Genomic DNA, 21,144 nt, shown 5'->3' on the forward strand with positions numbered 1-21,144 from the left:
GTAATTGGTGCTCATGTAAAGCACTCCGATACTATTCACGTCGAGTCCGTGCATATAAAACTGCCCGAAAGAAATCGTGCTGAGAATCTGACAACATTTTATCGTGAACACGTTCCCCTACTGATAAGGCACAGGACTATGTGGAGTCCGCTGCCGCCCCTGCAGTTCAAGACACCTCTTATTTGCAGGCCCCAGCACACAGAATAAGTGCTTAAAAACGTCCATGTGCAAAGGATCAAGGAATTTGAATGTGGCTGCCATTAACAAATTTTCCCCCATCCCCATGGACCTGCCACCCACAATGTCAGAGCTGGTAAAGCAGAAACTACTCTCAATAGGTGAGCAGAGCTTCATCAAATGAGTGCAAGGATTAGGGAATGAGGGGGTTTACCTAAGGGCAATGGCCTGTGGGGGGCACACAGTGAGAAATGCTAGATTTGCCAGTTGAGTTGAAGATCCTAACAGGAAGATGAGCGTTTCAGCGCAGCCGTTGTACATAAGGGAGCAGGAAGAGAACACAAGTAGCCTGCGAACGTGAGGGCAAAGCTAGTTCTATTGGTAGGCGGGAGGTGCTGTATTTTCAGAGCCTTCAACCCTATGTTTTCTTGCAGAAGTGGGCCCTGGTTTGAATTCACTGCTTTTCTAGTATGACTGAATGCCTCCTCCGAAGCTAGTTTTCAAGCGACAGGAGGCATTTCCAGGCCACTTTCTACTGCTGGGACACCCGTCCTCTCCCCCTCTCTGGATGCTCCTGCTGCAGGCCCTGTTCTGTGACCTTCTGTATTGCAGAGCCCATGTACCTAGTAGTCAAAGATGCTGCAGCGCAATTTTGGAGTGAAACCAACTTTTAATAATGCGAGACCTATTGCATGCATATGCTTCTTATAATTTACCATTGTTGGGTGCAGTAACAGACCACCTGGGTGAGTAAGCCTCGCTACTAATTGAATTAGATTACTACGGTATGCAGAGGGTATATTTCAAAAATCAGCAAAAACACTTGCAATTTATGGTATAGGCTTCAAATAAATCATCAGTGGTCTTTAGATTTCATCTTGTCCCCACCCTTGGTTTTCAGAATACATTGCAGACTAAGCAGTAGGACAAAATTCCACTACAGGAGGAGACTGGGGGGGAAGTGCGAACAGGTGTTAATAGGGGTCAGAAAAGACCCCTTGTCTTACAAAGGCCTCCCTATGCAAACAACAAAGTCATACATTTGAAAGTAAAGATTAATAATGTGGAATTTGTTGAAATAGAGGATGGCAAAGCAAAGGTTACTTGCAAGTAAATGCAGCTCAATCTAGGGTCGCTTCTCCTCCCATGATGCATTAACTAAGTTAATTACTTGCAGCCAGTGTGGATCCAGAACACTTATTTCTTTTTTTTATTTAAACAGTTGATACATTCTTATAGTGCCTATTAAAAAAATGATATATTGCATTCAGAGCTCTTCATAGAGAAGGGATGGCTTTGGACCAGAAAGCCAATTGGCACTGAGCATTTGACACACAAAAACGAGGTCCATGCATCTACTGATTTATCTATACATTGTTAACAAAGTCACCGCACATCTCCTTTCTCCATTCATAATCAAACCATCTATGCTCTATTCATCACCTGTCCCTTCCATTCACTATTGAGCATCTAGGAATCTTCAGAAGAGGATGGTTTCTTTAAAGTCGATTTCAATCGAGCCTTACAACGACCACTCGACCTAAATTTGGAAGAATCACGATCCCTCTGTGAGGGGAAAAGCGCAATAAAGAATCTGTGCTAAAAGCAATTTTAAACTACAAGAGAATCGTCATCAGGCAGGATTTAAGAGTCCACATTAAGTCACTTTACTGTTGCTTGTATGCTATTAAGACAGCAGACTCTGTACTTCCCTCATTTGCAATCCAACAAGGGGCACTGCATGCATTGGTGAGGTCGAGAGACTAGTAATAAATTGTTCTTGTCCAATGTTTGAAAGTAGGAAACTGCATAGGTTTGCTAAAATAAGGCCTGAAGGCAAAAATGTTAAGGTCAAGGTCTGCTCTCAGATGAAGTGCAGTGGGATATTGGTCTCCGTGGAGAAAATTCTGAGATGCAACAATTTGTTAACACCAGATGTCTTGTCACAAGTGCTTAATCTTGAGTCAATGCTGGTGTTAAGAATTTTTCAAACCGGGATAAACGTGCACGCCCGACTGAATAGAAAGACAACCAATGGGACTGATAAGCAGGTGAAGATTCTTGGGACTACATTTATTCACACAGGCAGAACTTCCAGCTAAAATATAGCGCTTTGAATCTTGTTGCTCTATTAAACACATTCCACAGCTTTCACTGCCATACGTATTTCAGTTAAAGCCATACATTTTTACATGCTTAACTGAGGAATTGTTTGAAGAGTTAGGCATTAAAATGTCACTTACCAGATTCAGAAATATAGTTCGCAGTGGTAAATAGTGCCTTGATGTGTCAATTAATATTCCTCTGTGTGCAAATCTTGGGTAATCCTTAATCTCAGTCTGGTTGATTTGTAACTATTTTAAAAAGAAAAGAAGAAAAGAAAAGAAAAATGAAATGCCTGGTTAAATTCTGAAAAAGAAAAACACGACTAACAAAATCAATATCTAGCCCTAAATTAAAGATGCTGAATGTGACATACTGTGTCAACTATAACATAAAATTGATGACATACATGAAATCTTGGTTGTATGCCACCAATTTCCCGTACCATAATTTTCGGAAGCCATTATTTCAGATAATTAAGGAACACAAACATTTCGGCCTAATATTTTCATGTACTGGATTTTTATTACAGTAAAAAAACATTATCTTGTGTGTGATATATATTTAATTGTACTGTCTATTTTGTTTGTTTTGCATTTTTTTAAATTTAATATTTCATTAAAATAACTTTAGTGTAAACAACTCCTAAAACTCCCTTTAATATCAAATATAAACGCATCTGTAAACTTAAAAAAAAATAAAACTATCGTATGTAGGCCAAAATTACTCCGGAATCAAGGGCAGCCCTTCAGTGAGGTATTGTGGGCCCGCTCCTCTAATCCATGTACCAGAGCATTATAGTAGGCATAATCTTGTCAAAGTCAGTGAGGCATGCGTCAATGTGCAGGCTCCACGTTCTGAGGACAGTGAAATCATAAGCATGGCAACGAGCCTGGAGTATAAACCCCTCTGGGGATGCTTTCCCTAATGACAGGGGAAGGGCTGTCACGGAGAGTCAACCCTGGGTGCTTTAGGTTTAAGCCCTGAATTGCCCAGGGCAGACTGTCAATCAGGGAGGTCTCTTAGCACCCTTTCCAAATTTGTTACAGAGGGGCAGATCAGCAAGTATCACTGACCCCACCGTGTGACAAGTTAGGGAAGGTAAACATTAATGCAAAAATGCGAGGTCAGAGGAGAAGCGGGGCCACTCACAGGATAGAGGCCCAAGGGAGTCTCAATGTCCAGGACTAAAAAATAAATGTACATTTTAAGGACAACTCACCCACTCCTAGCGCCATGCGTCATCATAGGGCTTCTCATCACATCAGAAGCTGGGGGTGTGGGTGTGGGCTAGGATTCCTCACAAATGTGGGGAGGAGCACTTAGGTGAGTAATAAATTGAGAGAGTGGGACACAGAGGGCCCGATTTCGATGTCAGGTGGTTGGACTGCCATCCGCTGTTGCGGCGGTCAGACCACCCGACAAGCAGTCGGGAGTCCAACATGACCGCCGTGGTGGCATTTGAAAAGTGCTCTTTTCCACTGTGGCCTGTGCTGCAGCCCAGGAAAACGGCTGTAGCACAAGCCGCAGTGGAAAAGAGCCCTTCATGCACATCCATGCATTGTGTGTCACGCACCATGTGGTGTATGGCACACAGTGCTTGGATGTGCGTGGCGGCCCTACATGTCACCCTAGGGCCACTTTGCAGTGGCCCACAAGGGATGGGGGTCCTATTTGGGGTCCCAAAAGGCTATTGGAAAGGGACATCGTAATCCAGATGGCGGTGCCTGCCATGGCACCGCCTGTTGTCGGGACTACGATTCAGACCACCGCCCTGTCAGGATCGGAGATCCTGGCAGAGATGGTGGTCTGTCCTCTGACAGCCTGTGGCCCGACCGCCATCACTGTAATGCGGCGGTGGGACCGAAGGGCTGTCTGGCATTGGGACCATCACTGACATTCCTTTGGTGGCAGTCCCATCACCATCCAAATCAGGCCCAGAGTTCTCTGTAGTGAAAGAGTAAGGTTACAAGTATGTCCCCCAAAGGATAGGGATAAAACTAAGAGGGGAAAATTCAACCCAATTATTGGAAGAGGATAGACATGCTTCCTCCTATCTTGTACCCTTAAATAAGGTATGAGGGGTTTTGAAGAACCATTTTTGCCTCTCCACCAACATATGTAGTGGTGAAAAGAAAATGAAGTATAATCAGCAGTACATGAAATGGGATGTATCCACCATTACTACCCCCCACACTGGCTCGGTCAAGTGCCTCAAGTCAAACCATCAGGTTGGAGCAAAGAACATGGCTTTGCAGTCCACGGTCATTAACTCCGCTCTGCTTGATTGAGAAGATGTCTTGCGACCTGCCTGGAGAAACCCATGATAAAGCATGCCACCTAAGGGTGAGTGAGGGTTTTAGTCCTTAAAAGATTTGTTTTTGTGCACTGGACATGGAGACTCCATCAGGTCCCAATTGTTCTAAGATCGATCATTTTTGTGTTATTTCTGGTGAATAGGGGGATTATGCTCATTCGCCCTTAACACTCCTGTATTTCCCTTTTAATATATTGCTGAGTTAGGAAAAGTGCCACTCTCCTTGGTTAACCGTTGATGAGGTTAGCCAATCAGAGGGGGTGATGGCATCTTCTGGTTCTTGCTTTCCTGCCAAAGTCCAAGATCCTTCCAAGGCAGTCGTACCTCTCCCTCCCACCACCCTCTGGTCATGCCTTCTCCCACCACAGCCTTCCAGGTAAGTGTGCGTCAATGAATTGTCAGGTGCTTGTTTCATTGTGCATGTCTGTTGAATGGATGGGTGTGAGCATATGCATGTGTATGCATGTGCGTGCTTGTGAATGGGTGGGTGTAAGTATGAGTGCAAATTTGTGTTTGTAAGTGGGTTGGTGCAAGTAGGTCTACCTGTGTGTGCTTGTGGATGGGTGGACGCAAGAATGTGCTTGTTTGCCCACCTGGCAATTATTTAAATTTACCAGCTGCTACTGGCCTGAACCCTAAAGAACACCTATTAACCCGTTACAGGAACACAACTTTGAACCTTACAAAACTTGCTGCACCCAGTCCAAAGATACCCCTGAACTCTATCACCTCTTACCCCATTACACAAATTCAACTCTAAACTATTATTCTGTTTTCTGGGGTTAAAACCCCTCCCAAACTATTGTTTTAAACAATTTTTTTATTTGCATGTGCATCTGTAATATTTATACTGTAGATCCAAATTAACGACTATACAGAAAGTTCAGCCCACAACAAATGTGTGAGATTGTGGTTCGTATTGATGGCATACTACAGGATAAATCATGCTCTCTCTTAGGCAAGACTTCATGCATATGTTACCAGAGTAGGTGCACGGGCGTTATGAAAGTGCCAACCGGCTTGCAATATACATTATATCAAAGTAAATGAACATTAAATGAAGCCTAATAAAAGAGGATGGCCCATATATGTGATTTTACCTACTATACAAACATCAATTGTGGAAGTTCAGTACACTACAGGTAGGGATTTAGATGCCAATTTGAAATAGTAGCACCATTTGAAAACATCTGTGTGCTACTACACAGTATCATCTTGCTTGAGGGTTTTATGGAACCAGTGTGGAACATTTGACTACTTTTCCTCAGAAGTAGTCTGTACATTAAAAGTAGCTCAATTAGTGGAGTCGAAACCTGCTTACTTTGATGTGCACATTGGCATCTATGTTTTCTTTGCATGCTTTTAACCTTTACATTAAACCAATGAAAAACAAGATACAGGATGGACCAAGTGCCATCTAATCATGATTTACACAGATTGATAACTGCCTCTGAAAGATGGAGGTTGGATAGCACCATGGTTTGCTGGTAGCATCTTAAGGTACCTTTCATAAGACCACTAAATGGTTCTGTGACACAATTGACTGGCATTTCCCTATCAGTAGTGCCACAAAAGATAAAGTCTTGGGGTTTGCACTCAATGACTTATCTGAATAGAAACATGGACGAAATGGGGAAAACAAGCTTCAGGTTAAACTATAATAGTGTAAAATCCTCGCTGTCAGGAGCGGATGCATGCCCATTTGCCAGACCTGTGATGTCCATAATATGCTCTTTAGTGCAAGGACCAAAGGCATAAATTGCTTCTTAAATCTTTTAAATATCAATAATAGGGGGCAGCCTGTAACACGAATTGTAAAATTTGCCTGTGTGCTTGTTTGTTACCCGCCCTACTTTGATTCATAATCTAGTCAGCCGAATAGAACAGGACCAGCTAGGACAAGAGATTCCCCCCTTAAGAAAAAGCAGAACATGATACGGTATATTGGAAATGCATGAATACAATCGTTTTGAGACACATCCAACACTATCAAAATAAGACCTTATTGGCTTCCAATTCCTACAAAGCTGCTTTTGAAATGGGTAAGTAATTAAGTGGACCTAGCTGTCTAGAATATCTAATACGGTCCCCTTCGAAGACTGCCAGAAATTATCTTATTTTATTAGAACCAAAATTGTTATCAGAAATTCCACTATAAACCATTTATTCCCCATTTCCACAAAGCAAGTCATCCATGGTCTTCATTCAATAAAGCCAGGTTCCCTCCCTCTACTCAACGTGGGGCTTATTTACAAGCCCCTTGCGCGGCTGGTACGTCCCATTTTCCAATATTAAAATGGACACACTGGCGGTGCAGGGGGCTTGTAAATAAGCCCCTTTGTGTTTAGGACACATCATGGAATGGAAAAGGTTCACCTGGCTACTCTGGTCAAGATTGGGCCAATGAGAGCCCATCGGCAGCCTTGAGCACCGCTGACCATCAAAGTTTTCTGTCGCAACTTAACAGCTACTTTATTAGCCTTCAATAGGTAGTATTTTTTTCTTACAGATTGGTAAGGAGGCAACAACACTGCCTGTGACCTATCAAACTTTAGACTTCTACAGCGTAGCGTCCTACAAGTAACGTTGAGCCCAATACTATTTAGTGCACAAGTGGTACATTTTGTAGCTCTTACAATAGCCAAATGAGATATTACAGTATCACAAGAGGGCTGTAAGAAATTACCCCTTTTTTGTTGAAGTCGCTCAATTCTTGCATGTCTATTTGCTGGCTTTAGAACTCTGTGCATTTTACCATCATTAATCAGAAGTAAAGCACCTTTACTTCCCCTCTAAATGCATGCTTTACACCGTATCTCCTTAGCTTGCCTTTTAACCTCCGCTACAAGACCATAATAGATTGTACCTTAGGTGCACCTATAGAAGGAAAAGTCAAATGTCATATGGACTGCAGTGTGTATTTAGACCAACCACATGTGACAAAAATATATTTCTGCCAGAAGCACCATTGTGTTCTAGCAGTTTCAATGTGCTGCAGTGATATGGGGCAGAAAAAATGCAACATAGGAAATGTTAATTTTTGTATATTCATAAGTCATCCCTAAAGCGTGCCTTGTAAGACGGCAGGGTGCTAATAAAATAAAAACATGGCAGACTACATATTGGGGTTAGTGTGCACTCACTGTGAAACAATACCCAAAGACTAGTTCACTATGTAGACCAGGCTAGACTTTTCCCTAATAGGCCTTTTTAACATGCATTTTTTATTTGCCACCTCCACCTAGGAAAGGGCTAGAAAAATGCTTCAAAGTTATTCACTGCTTACTTTTTAAAATCAGACTTAACAGTACAGTCAGATATTTGATAACTTAACTGAAAATAAACTTTGTAAAAATGCACCATAGGCTGGCTTAAAAACCGTTCTGCCACCCATTACCCCAGAGCTGGAATACACATACCTGGCCAGGAGAGTTAAGAACTTTGGCTCAGAGGATAATGGCGTTTCTCGTAGCAGAGGAAAAACCAAATGGGAGTGGCTGGCAGAAGAAAGGGTAACTTTAGTAATACCGGTTTTGACTGGAGATGCCATAGAGGGCTTTTCCTATTCATCCCCCCAGGACGCTCCTAAACCAGTTCTGTACTGGTCAGGTAGGGGCGTGGTCAAGTAGCTGAAGACAGACCTGCATGGTGGTAGGTGGGTCCCTCTATCTTGATGCAGGGACTCCTTGATAATTTACCAGTAAGACAAAGAGGAAGTGTTGCAAAAGGAGGTGGACGGCTATGTGAACAAGCATTGGAAATGCAATAGGTCTCGAATTTGCATAATTAAGAGCTATTGTCGTTGTAAATGACTATGGGCCTTATGTATGAAAGTGTCACTTTGCGATTCTCAAATAGCGATTTTTTGCAAATCGCTATTTGAGAATCGCAAAACACTATGTATGTAGGATTTGCAATAAATTTTGCGAATCCTACATATTCCTTAATTGCGAATTGCAAATTGCGATTCGCAATTAAGGAATACCTCCCCATTCATTCCTATGGGCCTAGAGGCCCATAGGAATGAATGGGAAGACATTCTCAATTTGGGATTCTTAATTAGAGAATCGCAAATTGAGAATGCTATTTCAAGGGTGCCAGGGTGTCAAAAGGACACCCTGTTGCACCCCTGAAATGAGTTGGTGGTAATTTGCGATTCCTTAAATCAAAATTGCACTTTTTCTGTGCTTCTTACATTGCATTTAAGGAATCACAATTTGCGATTCCTTAAATGTAATCGCAAAATAGGGAATTGCAAAATGTGCGATTCCTTATTTTGCGAGGGGTGTTTTGTGTCATACATTGGACACTGCTGATTTGCGATTGCAAACGCTGAAATTCGGCGAATTTCGGCGTTTGCGATCGCAAAATTGCCTTCATACATATGTCCCTAAATCTTTAATCCATGTGTTATGGAGTGTATGTGGTGTGTAGTGTTAGTGTAGATAATACAAAATATAAATGTAGACAAGGTGCTTAGACTCAATTGAGCATACAGTGCAGCGAAGTGACAGAACCAATGGTGCTAATCTGTTGTGCAGCATGTACTGGGCAGAAGATGATAATTTTGCATAATTGTGTAATTTCTATGTCTCTAAGATGTTTCGACACATGGGAGAACAAAGCGGGATAGGCTTTTTTTAAGAAAGCAAATTAAAAAATTGCGCTTCAACTGCTGTATTTTTGCAGGGGACGCTGTTCGCCTGTCGACTTTCCATACCCACCAACCTTCCAAATTAAACCTCTCCTCCTCACAACGACAGACTTCTGTGAGAATTGATGGACATGTTATTCATTGTATCCAAATACTAATGGGTCTTCCTGCTTATGTTGTCAACAATGTTGTGTATCTTAAAAACTGTCTTCACAATACGATAAAAAAGAAAGAAGACATTCCAGTTTGTCGCCTGAGCTGTAAGGGCATTGGAATACAGGAAACTGAAGAGTCGAGCTGGTGCACCTGAGCCCCTCAACAGCCAACCAGAGCACTGGTATCCAGGGGACCAGATGAAGACATAGCCAGATGAACATTAAACCCCCAAATTAACTGAGCAGAGAATACAAAGACTCTGAAATCACACAGACAGCTCCCGGAACACGAGGCTCCAAGCTGCCGTGTATCTGGCTTCTGTTGGAGCCGATCTCATGGGACTGGGGGCGGAGGCAGCAGAACGAAGTGCCCACATTGCGGATGAGACGCTTTTTTTTTTGCATCTTTTATTTAGCGCTAACTCGACCCAAGGTTTGGAGTGCTGTACATGAGCACCGTATTTACATTACATATTCAGGCACGGGGAGATGAAGTGATTTGCCCAGAATCACAGGATGTGGACGCGACCCCGAGGCTCGAACCCTGGTTTCCAGCACTAAAGTCGGCAGTCTAGCAGACGGACCACACCAGGGGAAATACAGTTTAAATAGAGAACACAAACAAAACAAAAAAAAATGAAACAATGGCAACAATAGCGAGAGCGTGTCCTGCAAACAGGATGAAAAGTATAATACAGAAGGGGGGATAAAGCTCTCCCGTCATAAAGGAGAGCAGTCTGATCAGTATAGAGAGTGAATATGTCACAGATTTCAGTGTTTTGCAGTTATGAGAAAGAATTCTTCACTATAGCTCGTGTGGGTCTCTGTCTGGACTACGGCGCATGATGTGGGTTTTTGGATGGATGCAGTTTCACTGAAACTGATCTCTGCTTAGATTAACCTTTATTTCCTGAGAAATGCCCGGCCACCAGCCACGCATCTCAGCAGCAGAAAGTTAACATGAAAAGCCCAGGGCTGCCTGATCGTGACTCACGGCCGGTCATGGAGAGAGCTGACAGGCGCCCTGCTGGCCTTCTGTGGGGCACAGTAACCCATTCGCCCTCCGGCTATGTAACCTGAGCTCCACAGCTTTTCAGCTGAATCGAGGATTGCAAGAGACCGTCACCAGGAGCGAGGCGCTGGCTGCAGCTCCATTCATGCGAGGAGACAGAATCCAGTAACGCGTTTACTATTACGTTAAACGTGGCTGCCATAGTGTGTGATGTATTATGTTAAACGTGGCTGCCATAGTGTGTGATGTATTATGTTAAACGTGGCAGCTACAGTGTGTGATGTAGCACACGACGCGACCTGAAGCATTAAGCATGACTACAAACGTCCTTGTGCCTGAAGGGGGAGAAACTCAATCCCGAAAATAGTGCTTACAAGAGTAGATAACAGCAAGCAGCGGAATTACACTGTAGTTGGTCGGTGCTGCTTCCTGCTAAATGGAAGGAAAACGGAAGTGAGGTATGGGACCACCAACCAACAGAAAGCAAGAGAACAACAACCATGCCATGGTTAAACCAATCACAAGCAGAATGACAAATCACACAGAGTTTCACACACAATACACATTACATTAAGTCTCGCTGAGACAGCGCATGCAGCGCATGCGCTGCCAATCCGAGACCTAAAAATTGTTAGGATTGGGTGGTAGAATTTCTCAAATCTGTCCAGTGCACAGGATAAATCTGGCACCTCCACCACCACCTAGTCAGATCATTACTAGACCAGGGAAAACTCCATCTGCAAGTAGGCCCTACTAAACGAAAAATCCAGATTTCTGACTCCCGGCTCCTGCTGGAAGAGAACTCACTGGAGACTCAAGGACCCCTGAATACTGCTGGCACCCAGGGACTAGAACTGCTCTCTAAGGGTCAAGTGGTTGGCCTGCCTCCTGTTTACCTGCTTCATGGATACAAAAAGCAGAAGAACTCCTCACATCAAAGAGGGCCCAACTTACTAAAGAAGACTAGACTCTGCAGACAATTTGACTAAAGATAGACCTGGTGCCCGCCCAGAAGCATGGCCTCAGGAGCTAGGGGCTGCAGGACTAAACAGGAGAAGCTTTACCAGTTGGAGATGGAGTTTGAAATTAAAACCTATGATAGGGACAAACTGCTTGATAGATCAGACCTGTTCCATTGCGGTCGACCTGAAATTGCGCCTTGGTCCCGATGCGCCGCAAACTGTTACGTTCTGATAGTGCTAGACTTTTTCTATTTGTTTTTTGCCTTAAAACCTTAAACATTAATTTCTCCAGTACCCCATAACCTCTTTAGAGGATCGTGATGTTATTTGCTCATTACACTTTTCTCGATGCTTCTAAATTAATTTGGGAATTTTACTGTATTGTGTTCTTTACTTTGGAATTGTTGGCACTGCTTCAACGTAGCATGCACTTCTCTGGGAATCGCCTGCTGCTTGCTCTATAGTGTCAGACCCTGTTCAGGAGGCCACGGGGCAGGCACAGCTTACTGGGCCCCAAAAGTGAGGGTTGGGGGGCTTTTACCACTGCCTAATATGGCTTTGCAAACTGGGCCAAGTACAACCTTTTCCGCACTGGACTCTCAGTAATAGCAAGGGCGAGCAGTCACATGTTTTAGGGATGTTATTGCGGGGGTACTCGGGCTCAGCATTCAAAACCATTTCCCCAGTTGTGCAACATTAATTTCTAGCACAGTGTTTCACACTGTATAAATGACAAGTACTTTATTGCACAGAAAACATAGGAAAGAATACTCAATTTGAGAGTGTTTTTATGCTTCCATGGGGCTTTTCCGGATAGTTCAGCTATCCCTCCACAGGTCCTTTGTGGCCTCCACCTTTTTCTGTGGTTTTCCACCTCTCCCAGGATCGGAGTTTGAGGTACTATCTATGGGTGAGGCTCCTGCTCCCCCATTTGGTCTTAGCACTCAAGTCTTTCAGGCCGATACCCTCATAGGTTCCCAGCTAGTCTGTAGGAGCAGTACCTGGCTTCACTTGGCCCTCCCACAGCAGCTGCAACTCACTGGTAGCAAGAAACTTCCAGGGGGCACACAGCAGTATTCAAAGGATCGGTGAAGCAGCCAGGTGCACAACCGCTGGCCGCACAGCACGTTGCTCAGATGGTCATGGAAGGAGAAGAGGCTTCAGTCCGTGGCCCTCTTCTGGGTAGCTGATGGTAGATCTCTGCTAATAGCATGGCTCACTTGTGCTAGTACTGGGCACTTCTTAAGCACAAAATACCCACAGGCGACTGTTCTTCGGCACCCTTCACAATGTGCCTCAAGGTGGTGACATGGATTCTTCGTAAGTCACACCATAGGCATCTCAGACCACTTTGTCTTCAGGACTGGTTCTGACCCAACACCACAACTTGGGAGTGCGGCAGCACAGTCCACTTGTGGGTCACACAGGCCACCAGCATGCACTTATTCCGGGTATGGTCAAGCCTACCACTCGGGAACACCGCTCCTGGTGCAGTGGGAGCTGCAACCAGGATAAATGACAAAGATCACACTGCCTGGTCCTGCATTTTTGCATCCAACAGAGAAATATTCCTTCTCCCCACCTAATGCCCAAGGTAGGCTACAGTGGAATACACCTCTTGATTGCCTTAAGAGATGGTTTTGCCCTCTGCTTCCGGTCTAACGTCTGTTCAAGATGCCTCAGATAGGCCCCCACATGAATTGCTGAACATGGTAAAGTCATCTAGTTAGGCTATACAGAAGTCTTCCAATCCTGCAAGAACATTGCTCACCAGGCATTGAAAAGCGGCAGGAGCATTCTTCAATCAGAAGAGCATTTATTTCCTTAAACTGGAAAAATCCCTCCGATGTTGAAAATGCGGTCTTCTCCTTGGGACTTGGGCTAAAATGATCTGCCAGTAACTGCTGGTCAGATCGAAGGTGCTAAAGCACTTTGCAGCATCCAGAAGATCATTGTACCTAGGTGCCTAGAAGGCATTTTATCATGTCAACCAGCACTATTTTCAGCTGGTATTATAAAAATTAGACTCTACCATTACTTCTCGAAATATCAACTAGTTAATTCCCTAGCTCATGTACATCAAAAACAATAGAAGCAAGTCACCTAAATTGACCCTAGCAAGAGAAGATCACCACTAGTCTTTCATACACAGACACCGCACATAGTCCTCTCGCAGCGCATTATACACACCAAATGTCCCATTCACAGGTTTAAGTAAAGCGATGTTGATTAAAAAGAATTTTAAATACATTGCCTTTAAGACATACAGGGAGAGTAATGCTTCTAAAAAACATGCACGCCTTGTACAAAAAAAAAAAAAAAAAAAAAAAAAAAAACACAGAAATGAGAGGCCAGCCTTTCAACAATGTGTGCTTATGGGACCAGCAATCATTCCACATCATTTCATAAAATACTTTATGCACGATGCGAATAAGTGTTGCATTTTCTATTGAACGTTATACTTACAGCGCCAAATTCATCCTCTGTTGTTAACTGACTAAACGTCTCCAAACCTAAAATGAGAACAATCCGTATATTAGCAAGCAGCCTGTAGAACGAAGCACAAGCAAACGAGAGTTAGAGTGGTACAGGACAGAAACAGGCTAACGAGTGGCGAAGATGCACAAGTGCAAAGATGCCACGGTATCTTAACTACTAGAAACAAGGATAGGAGATAGATAACCAAGAAATGCAGCAGAAAAGCAGGGGTGGGGAAATGTGCACGAGTGGTGCAAGCAGGGCTATGCAGGCTAGGTTCATTACAGTACTCCATTATAAAATGGATGAGAAAAAAAAAACAGAGGTCGTTGTGAGGAACGGAAAAAGGTCTATTTAACGTACCCTTGGAAACGTTTGTGCACAGAGATTCCAACCCTCCGCCTAGGTTTACCATTCACTAATTATACGGCAGCATGCAAGAGTTATCCACGTGCTAAGAAAACATCTGTTTAAATTAGGCCTTGGTATAAAGTTAACGCCCAACCACAGGACCTGCGGGTACATAAAAAAATAAATCTCTATCCCAAAATTCAAACCAATATAAAAGCACTTGTGTGATTCCGGTTGATATTCAGACCCTTCATCTGGTAGGTGTATATATATGCTCACTAATACACCAACGGTTAAAGTGACATTATATTACGGTGCTGAAATGAGACATGAGCTACCGAAATACCAAAAAAGCACTGAAATACCCAGTTATAGTTTAGTGCACCTTCTATACCTTGGGCCCTCGTAATGCATCGCTTATGAACTTACATACTACATCTCTCACGACATGTCAAATGATATGCTTATTGGCAATGCAAAAAGAGGACAAGGCCTGGCAGTTCGGGCTGGACTGTTCCCATGAGGCACAGGGTCAAGACTGATTTGTATATGGCCAGGTCTAAACTGGGGTGGCATGGTGAGCAAAAGAATGATGGATTTAACCCATCTCTCTTGACTGGGGGTGAATGTTTTGATTTGTTCTAAATTCCGTCCATCAATTGCGTGTCTTTTGCTTTATTGCCAATGTTGAGCATGAAGAGACACTAATACTCCTAAAAGGTGCAAAATTATATTCGTATTTATGTAGCGCTTACTACCCCTGGTGAGGTAGTGACACGTTTTGCTGCGAGTAGCACGCTACTCCGGAACCCAAAGTGGATTAGTATAGAAAAAAGTGGTTTTTAATTTGAGTAGTGGACAGGCTAGTTTGTTGGTTGGATTGAATAGGATAAGGGGAGCATAGAGGAGGGGAAAGTGTTACTTGAGAGATCATGGTAGTAAAATGAGGGTTGGAATGAGTCAAAGGAGGGCCAGTGGAGGTAAAAGTCTAGAAAGGATTATCAGGGAGATCATAATAGTATAATGCGGTTTGGGATGAGTAGAGCATATATTGAAAGAGGTATAGGATGAGAAATAGAGTTGTGAATTAGAAAGAGTTAAAGGGGCTTTTTCCTCCCGTGGGAGTAAAGTAATACATATAAAGATACACAGTAACTACATAGAAAGGTATACATGTATATGGAATATAATAAAAAGATATTTATAAAGTCCCATACAGACAAGTATGGATAGTTCGAGAGTCAGACTTTCAAAGTGTTACTGTATATAAAGCTAATTTATGTATTTGTTTTTTTGGAAAGGTTGTTTTTTGATTTACATTTCTTTAAATGTTATATTTTTCTCAAGTATTTCAAAAGTGAAGTACTTATAGATCCAATTGTTATGATCATATTTACACATGGTGATCGTTAAAATAAGAGGTCTCAGAGTTTATATGATAATGAAGCTTCATCTTGCTAACGTGTCCACTTGGAGATTCATTGAGAATTCAAGTCCATGGTAATTCTAAGGTTTCTTCCTTCCATAGATACTTTAGGAGGTGGACCCAGATAGTCAGGCGCAGCCTGGGTCATAAATTTTCCAGTCGCCACGTAAGTTTTTCACTTTTGGAAACATTCAATTTGAGATGGCTCCATGTCATCCACCGATCAACAGATCTGAAGCAATTGAAGTTGAGTTTATAACGTCTTTGGGGCTTTCCAGTTTAAGTAGTATTTATGTCATCTGCATGGTTATAGCATGTGAACTGAAAGTCATTGACCGTTGCCAGTAATGACTTCATGTAGATACTGAAGAGCATGGATGAGATGATATAGCCTTGAGGGACCCCTGCTTTTGTGAAGTACAGTTTGGATCGGAAAGGGTGTGTGCGAGGGGGGGGGGGGGGGGGGGGAAGGACATGAGGGGGTGGAGTATGGATATGTTCCGTTTTGAAGGTAGGACGTGACCCATTCAAGAGCAGTCATCTCTATGCCGGCTTCATAGGGCCTTTGGATTAAAGTTTCGTGGTCAACTGGTTTTGAAGGCAGGTTAAAGAGAAGTAGTGCAGCGACCCTGTTCTCCTGTAATTTTACGGTCATCCCAGATGGCGATGAGGGCAGATTTTGCACCTCATCCTGGAAGGAATCCTGTTGAGAAGTTGGTAAGTATGGACTTCTCTTCTAATGCTATGAGGGAATATACTGATCGTACTGGTATGTTTTTTTGGTTTGTTGTTGGTATATTGTATTGTATGTAATTGAAAATGTCAATTAAAAAAAAAAAAATAGTATGGACTTCTCTTCAATTAACTGACATCGGGGTGAATGCTGCTCTAACAGTTTGCTTAGCAAAGGTACATTTGTAATCGGTCTGTAGTTGTTTAGGTCATGCGGATTCAGGTTGTTTTCTTTAATAATGGGTGTATGCAAGCCTGTAAGTCTTCTGGAAAGATTTTTGTAATTCAAGAATTATAGATGATTCTTCTTACTGGTGTGGCAGCAGAAGTAGTTAAAAGAATGCTCTTTGAACTGAAGTAATACATGTGTGTATGTGCGTTTGATAATACAAACTTGATCCAAGTAACCAGCTGTATAGAGGCACATTTATTTCCACTGGCATGTTAGTTATACTGTCTACACAAAACTATTTCCAGTTAGCAAATAAATAAAGCATTGGAAAAGTCAATAGGTCTGGTATTTGCTGGAGAGCTGGAGGCTAAATGTTTTTGTTTTAGAAAGGGTTGCTATAAAAGCTTAATATAAAACCATTAAACATGGCTGTTGAAAGTGTAAACACATGCACAAGCATCAAAAGCCACCAAGAACCGTTTTATGTACTCATGGTTTACAAAAACAGAGAGCTGTCCACCTACGGGTGTGACCGCTTAAGTCCCCATCATTGAATGTTTTTAATGGACATCAGAAAACTGCTGTCCACTCGTGCACATAAGCATGCACAGGCAGCAGTCATTCAACAGTTTTATAGCCCATTCAAAGATGCAGGACGCATGCAGAGTCTGTGCGGAATACAGAGCAGTGTCTGGGGAGATGCTAGCCCCTCCCAAATTTAGGGAGGGGAGGGGGTGAAGGAACGACAAACTGACCCACAAACTCCAGACACTAAAGGGAAATATTTTCAGTGCGGGTGATAGCACAATGCTTGAGGAGAATACCATCACTCATACAGAAGGGAGACAATGGCTGAAGCGAACGGACCCTTTGTTCCATGAATTAGTGGGATGGAGTGGGTATGGGTGGGGGGGGATTTGAATGACATGACATCGGACCAACAGATGAAAAGGGTGGACTGAAAAAGCCAATTATGTCGGTACATATAGATACTGATAGTTTTAGTAAAATCAGAAGGACTTGGTTAACACCAGAATTATAAAATAGTAATATGATCCAACTTTAGAAAGAGCTAAACATGTTTTTCAAAGGCGTATGCAATTTTTGCTAACAATCTTTGCATACTATCTTCGCCACCTCAAAGTTACAAAGGTGTAGCAAGGTGTAAAACAGTTTAATAGTTAATAAATGTAACTCGAAACAAAGTTATCCTTACCCCTCAGTGCACCCCAAACTTTGTTAGCATTCAGCATAGCAATGTTTTCATCGACTATTAATTGATCTAAGGGGCAAAAATAAAAGACATTAGTTCTGCAATTGCACATGCATTTGTTTGTTAACTGCATGATAAAAAAAAAAAATCATAGCAATAACATTAACAGAATCTCAGTAGTAAACAGATTATGCTCCACCTGAAGCCAATTTTCAGACAGTTGTCCTCCTGAAGAATTAGGCAACAATGTTTAGCGTTACAAGTTTCACACTCACCAGAACTATTTAGCATTGAAATGTTCTAGAAGTACACAATCACATGTAGAGATTAACAAAATATTAGGGAAGCCCTCCAATACTAGCCCTTCCCATTTGCATATGGCTTGCAGATATCGGTGGATCTCAGCGACAGACGCAAAAACACACAGAGTAACTTTTAGGATATTGTTGGACCTGGCCCTTTCTGCAGCATCACCCCAGCTATTTGCCTTTCTTTGCTGAACCAGTTTTTTCTGTCTTTTAGGGCTCTGTGCACTTTTGCCTGCTAATCAGTGCTAAAGTGCTTGTGCGAGGTCCTTAAAATATAGTAACATTTCCCTACACTTGATTGGTACATTTAATTTACACACACATCCTTTGTAAATGGTACTTCATATACATCGGGCCTCTAAATTAAATGCTACTAATAGTCTGCAACACACATTGTGCTACCTACTAGAATAACTTTTTTAATGATCAATTGTATTGGTTTTTGAACAAAAATACACCAGTGATAATCATAGTATAATGCATTGCAGTGATAAGTCACCACATTTTGTCTTCGGATGTTATGCATTTGGCAGACCATAACCCCATGAGGCCCTATACAATATATACAGTCCGTGAGGTGAGACATACTCTATCTGACCCAGCAATTTGCCCCAGACCCTGCGGTGTTTAGCCAAACAGCCCCGGGCTTCATACAGGGGTTTCTCTTGTGCCACACACCAATCCACCCCCCTGCTCCACTTCGTGATGCTAGGTGAGCTGGGATTCTTCCAGTTAGCAAATGTCTCTTTTGGCCACAATCATGGCCGTATTGAGGAATAGTTTGTCATTCCAGGACCCATCCAGCCCATCTGTGATTCCCAGGAGCCTGTTTAGTGGATTATGTGAGACCTCCCAACCTAAGACCACTGTGAGGTCTCTTTTTACAGATTTCCAATATTGCACTAGGAGGGGGCAGGCTCATACCATGTGAAAGAAGTCTGCCCGTTCTTGGTCACAGCAAGTGCAGGATGCAGTCGGGTTCAAATCGGCACTGTGAAGGCTCTTGGGGGTTAAGCAGACTGCATGCAAGTAGTACAGTTGGACCAGGCGGAGCCTGGCCGATGTGGGGACTGTTTTGGGTGCCATCTGTGCGCCCCTTCAACCTTCCTCCTCAAAGAGTCCCACCCAGCTCTCTCATTGACTCCTGAGCTGATCTAGTGTAGTTGGAGTGTTGTTGGTTAGGGAACGGTGAATGCGCAAAATTCCCCTCATTCCCCAAGTTTCCCCATCATGGTTTGTGCCTCTGGAGGACTGTATTCCAGCAGTGTTATACCGAAAGGCACATGCATATGGAGAGCTGTAGGGATCTGTAGAATTGTGATGGGTGTAGGGAGTGTCAGGTCTGTAGGTCGTGGAAGGTGGGTATGTAGTCACCGGCCCACACATTCCCAAGTTGATACCCCAAAGAGGTCCATGCCCTGCGTCACCACAGGTAGAGTTCTGGGTATGGGTTCCCCATACATCATCGCTCGGATCTTAGGTAGACCTAGTTCGTTCAGTTAGAGTCTGTACGCCGGGTCGGACCAGCACCATTAAACCAGTCATGTAGTGAGTAGGCGGGTTGCAGGGTAGTATAAATATGAATTGGTCATGCCCAGGTCTCCGTCAAAGGGTGGAATTCGACATTAGGCTAAAGCTCTACAAGGTCTCCGTCCACCCCAAAGGAATTTAGTGGCTAAGATATCTAGCTTCCTGAACCAAGTCCGTGGAAAGTAAAATGGGGTATTTTGGATTACATAAAGGGATCTAGGGAGGATCATTTGAAAAAGGGCAATTCTCCCTAAGCGGTAGCATCTGCCATTCTCTAGTTCTCTTCACTAGTGGGGTTATGTTAAGTGACCAGGCGAGGTCAGGGAGCAATGTGATCCAGATTCCCAGGTATTTAAACTATTGCCGCCTGATGGGTATTGTGGATTGCCAGTCGAAGTAGTTTCTTGTTAAGTGTAGAGGGACCAGAACCAATTTACTTGGATTTAGTCGCAGGCCAGAGACATGTCCGAAGGAGTAATGCCCGGAGACACTGGGGACCAGATTGGGCCGGTTCCACAAGGAAGAGCAAGATGTCATCTGCATACAAAGCGATTTGGTTTCTTCTGAGCCTGGCCACTTCCATCCCTGAATTCGGTCATCAGACCGAATGAGGCACGCCAGGGGCACCATCACTAAGACGAAATGGATGGGTTCAGAGGGGGCATCCTTGCCTCGTTCCTCTTCTAATGGGAAACGCCTCCGACAGTGCCCCATTGAGGAGCACCCATGCTTGGGGTCGGGAGTACAAGACCATAACCAGGTTGCGAAAATATAGACCTAGACCCATCTCGACTAGTACGTCATCCAAGTATTGCTAATCCACAGAGTCGAAGTCAATTAGAAGTAGAGCTAAATAGGGGGTTAGCGATTGGAGGTTTGCTAGAGCAAAATGGAGGCGTCGGAGGCAGTGTCTAGTCTCCCGTGATGGCATAAACCCACATTGATCGGGGTGGATCAATTTGGTAAGGTAGGGCCTCAGCTGATGGACTAGAACTGAGGCCAAAATTTTAACCTCTGTGTTTGTAAGAGATTGGGCGGTAGTCGTCACAATTTGATGAAGGTGGCTGTGTTTTAGGAATGACGACAATGGTGGCAGCATCCATTTCCGGGGGAAATGCGCCCTTTTCGAAGGATTCAGCAAATGTATCAGAGAGGTGTGGGACGAGTTTCTCCCCATATGTAGAGTAGTACTCTTGTGGGAGACCACCAGGGCCGGGGGTTTAGACCGCTGTGGAGTGCGTTATGGCCTCGTTGATCTCCTCATGGGTGATGGGGAGGTCTATATCAGCAGATTCTGCCGCGCTGAGTCGGGGTAGATGGAGGCGCTCCAAACCGAGCAGCACTGGAAGGAAGACTTCAGGGCGTTGCGCTGAGTACAGTTTGCATTAGTAGGAGGCAAAGGTCTGGGCTATTGCTGGAGGGGGGGGGGGTGGGGGGGAAAAGGAGGAAGAGAAAGCAATGAACAATGTCTTCTAGGTCCTTAATCTCTGGGATTATGCGGTTGGCCATAGGATATGTGGCCAATCTGTGCAGGATCTTCCCATTTTTGTCTCC

General features: G+C 43.5%; 1 protein-coding gene across 3 annotated transcripts in view; it reads right to left on the reverse strand.

The window, feature by feature from the left end:
- Positions 1 to 21,144, reverse strand: part of HEXB (hexosaminidase subunit beta) — a 285,155-nt gene that overhangs the window by 194,066 nt on the left and 69,945 nt on the right. For all 3 annotated transcript variants that reach the window (XM_085632321.1, XM_085632320.1, XM_085632322.1), the window contains exons 3-5: positions 17,756 to 17,821; positions 13,847 to 13,893; positions 2,421 to 2,531 (exon numbers count right to left, since the gene is read on the reverse strand). In XM_085632321.1, the coding sequence (XP_085488447.1) occupies positions 2,421 to 2,531; positions 13,847 to 13,893; positions 17,756 to 17,821 (224 nt within the window). The remainder of the gene's footprint in view (positions 1 to 2,420; positions 2,532 to 13,846; positions 13,894 to 17,755; positions 17,822 to 21,144) is intronic.

This window comes from Triturus cristatus, chromosome 2_1 (genome assembly GCF_964204655.1).
Source record: "Triturus cristatus chromosome 2_1, aTriCri1.1, whole genome shotgun sequence".
In the NCBI taxonomy this organism is placed as follows: domain Eukaryota; kingdom Metazoa; phylum Chordata; class Amphibia; order Caudata; family Salamandridae; genus Triturus; species Triturus cristatus.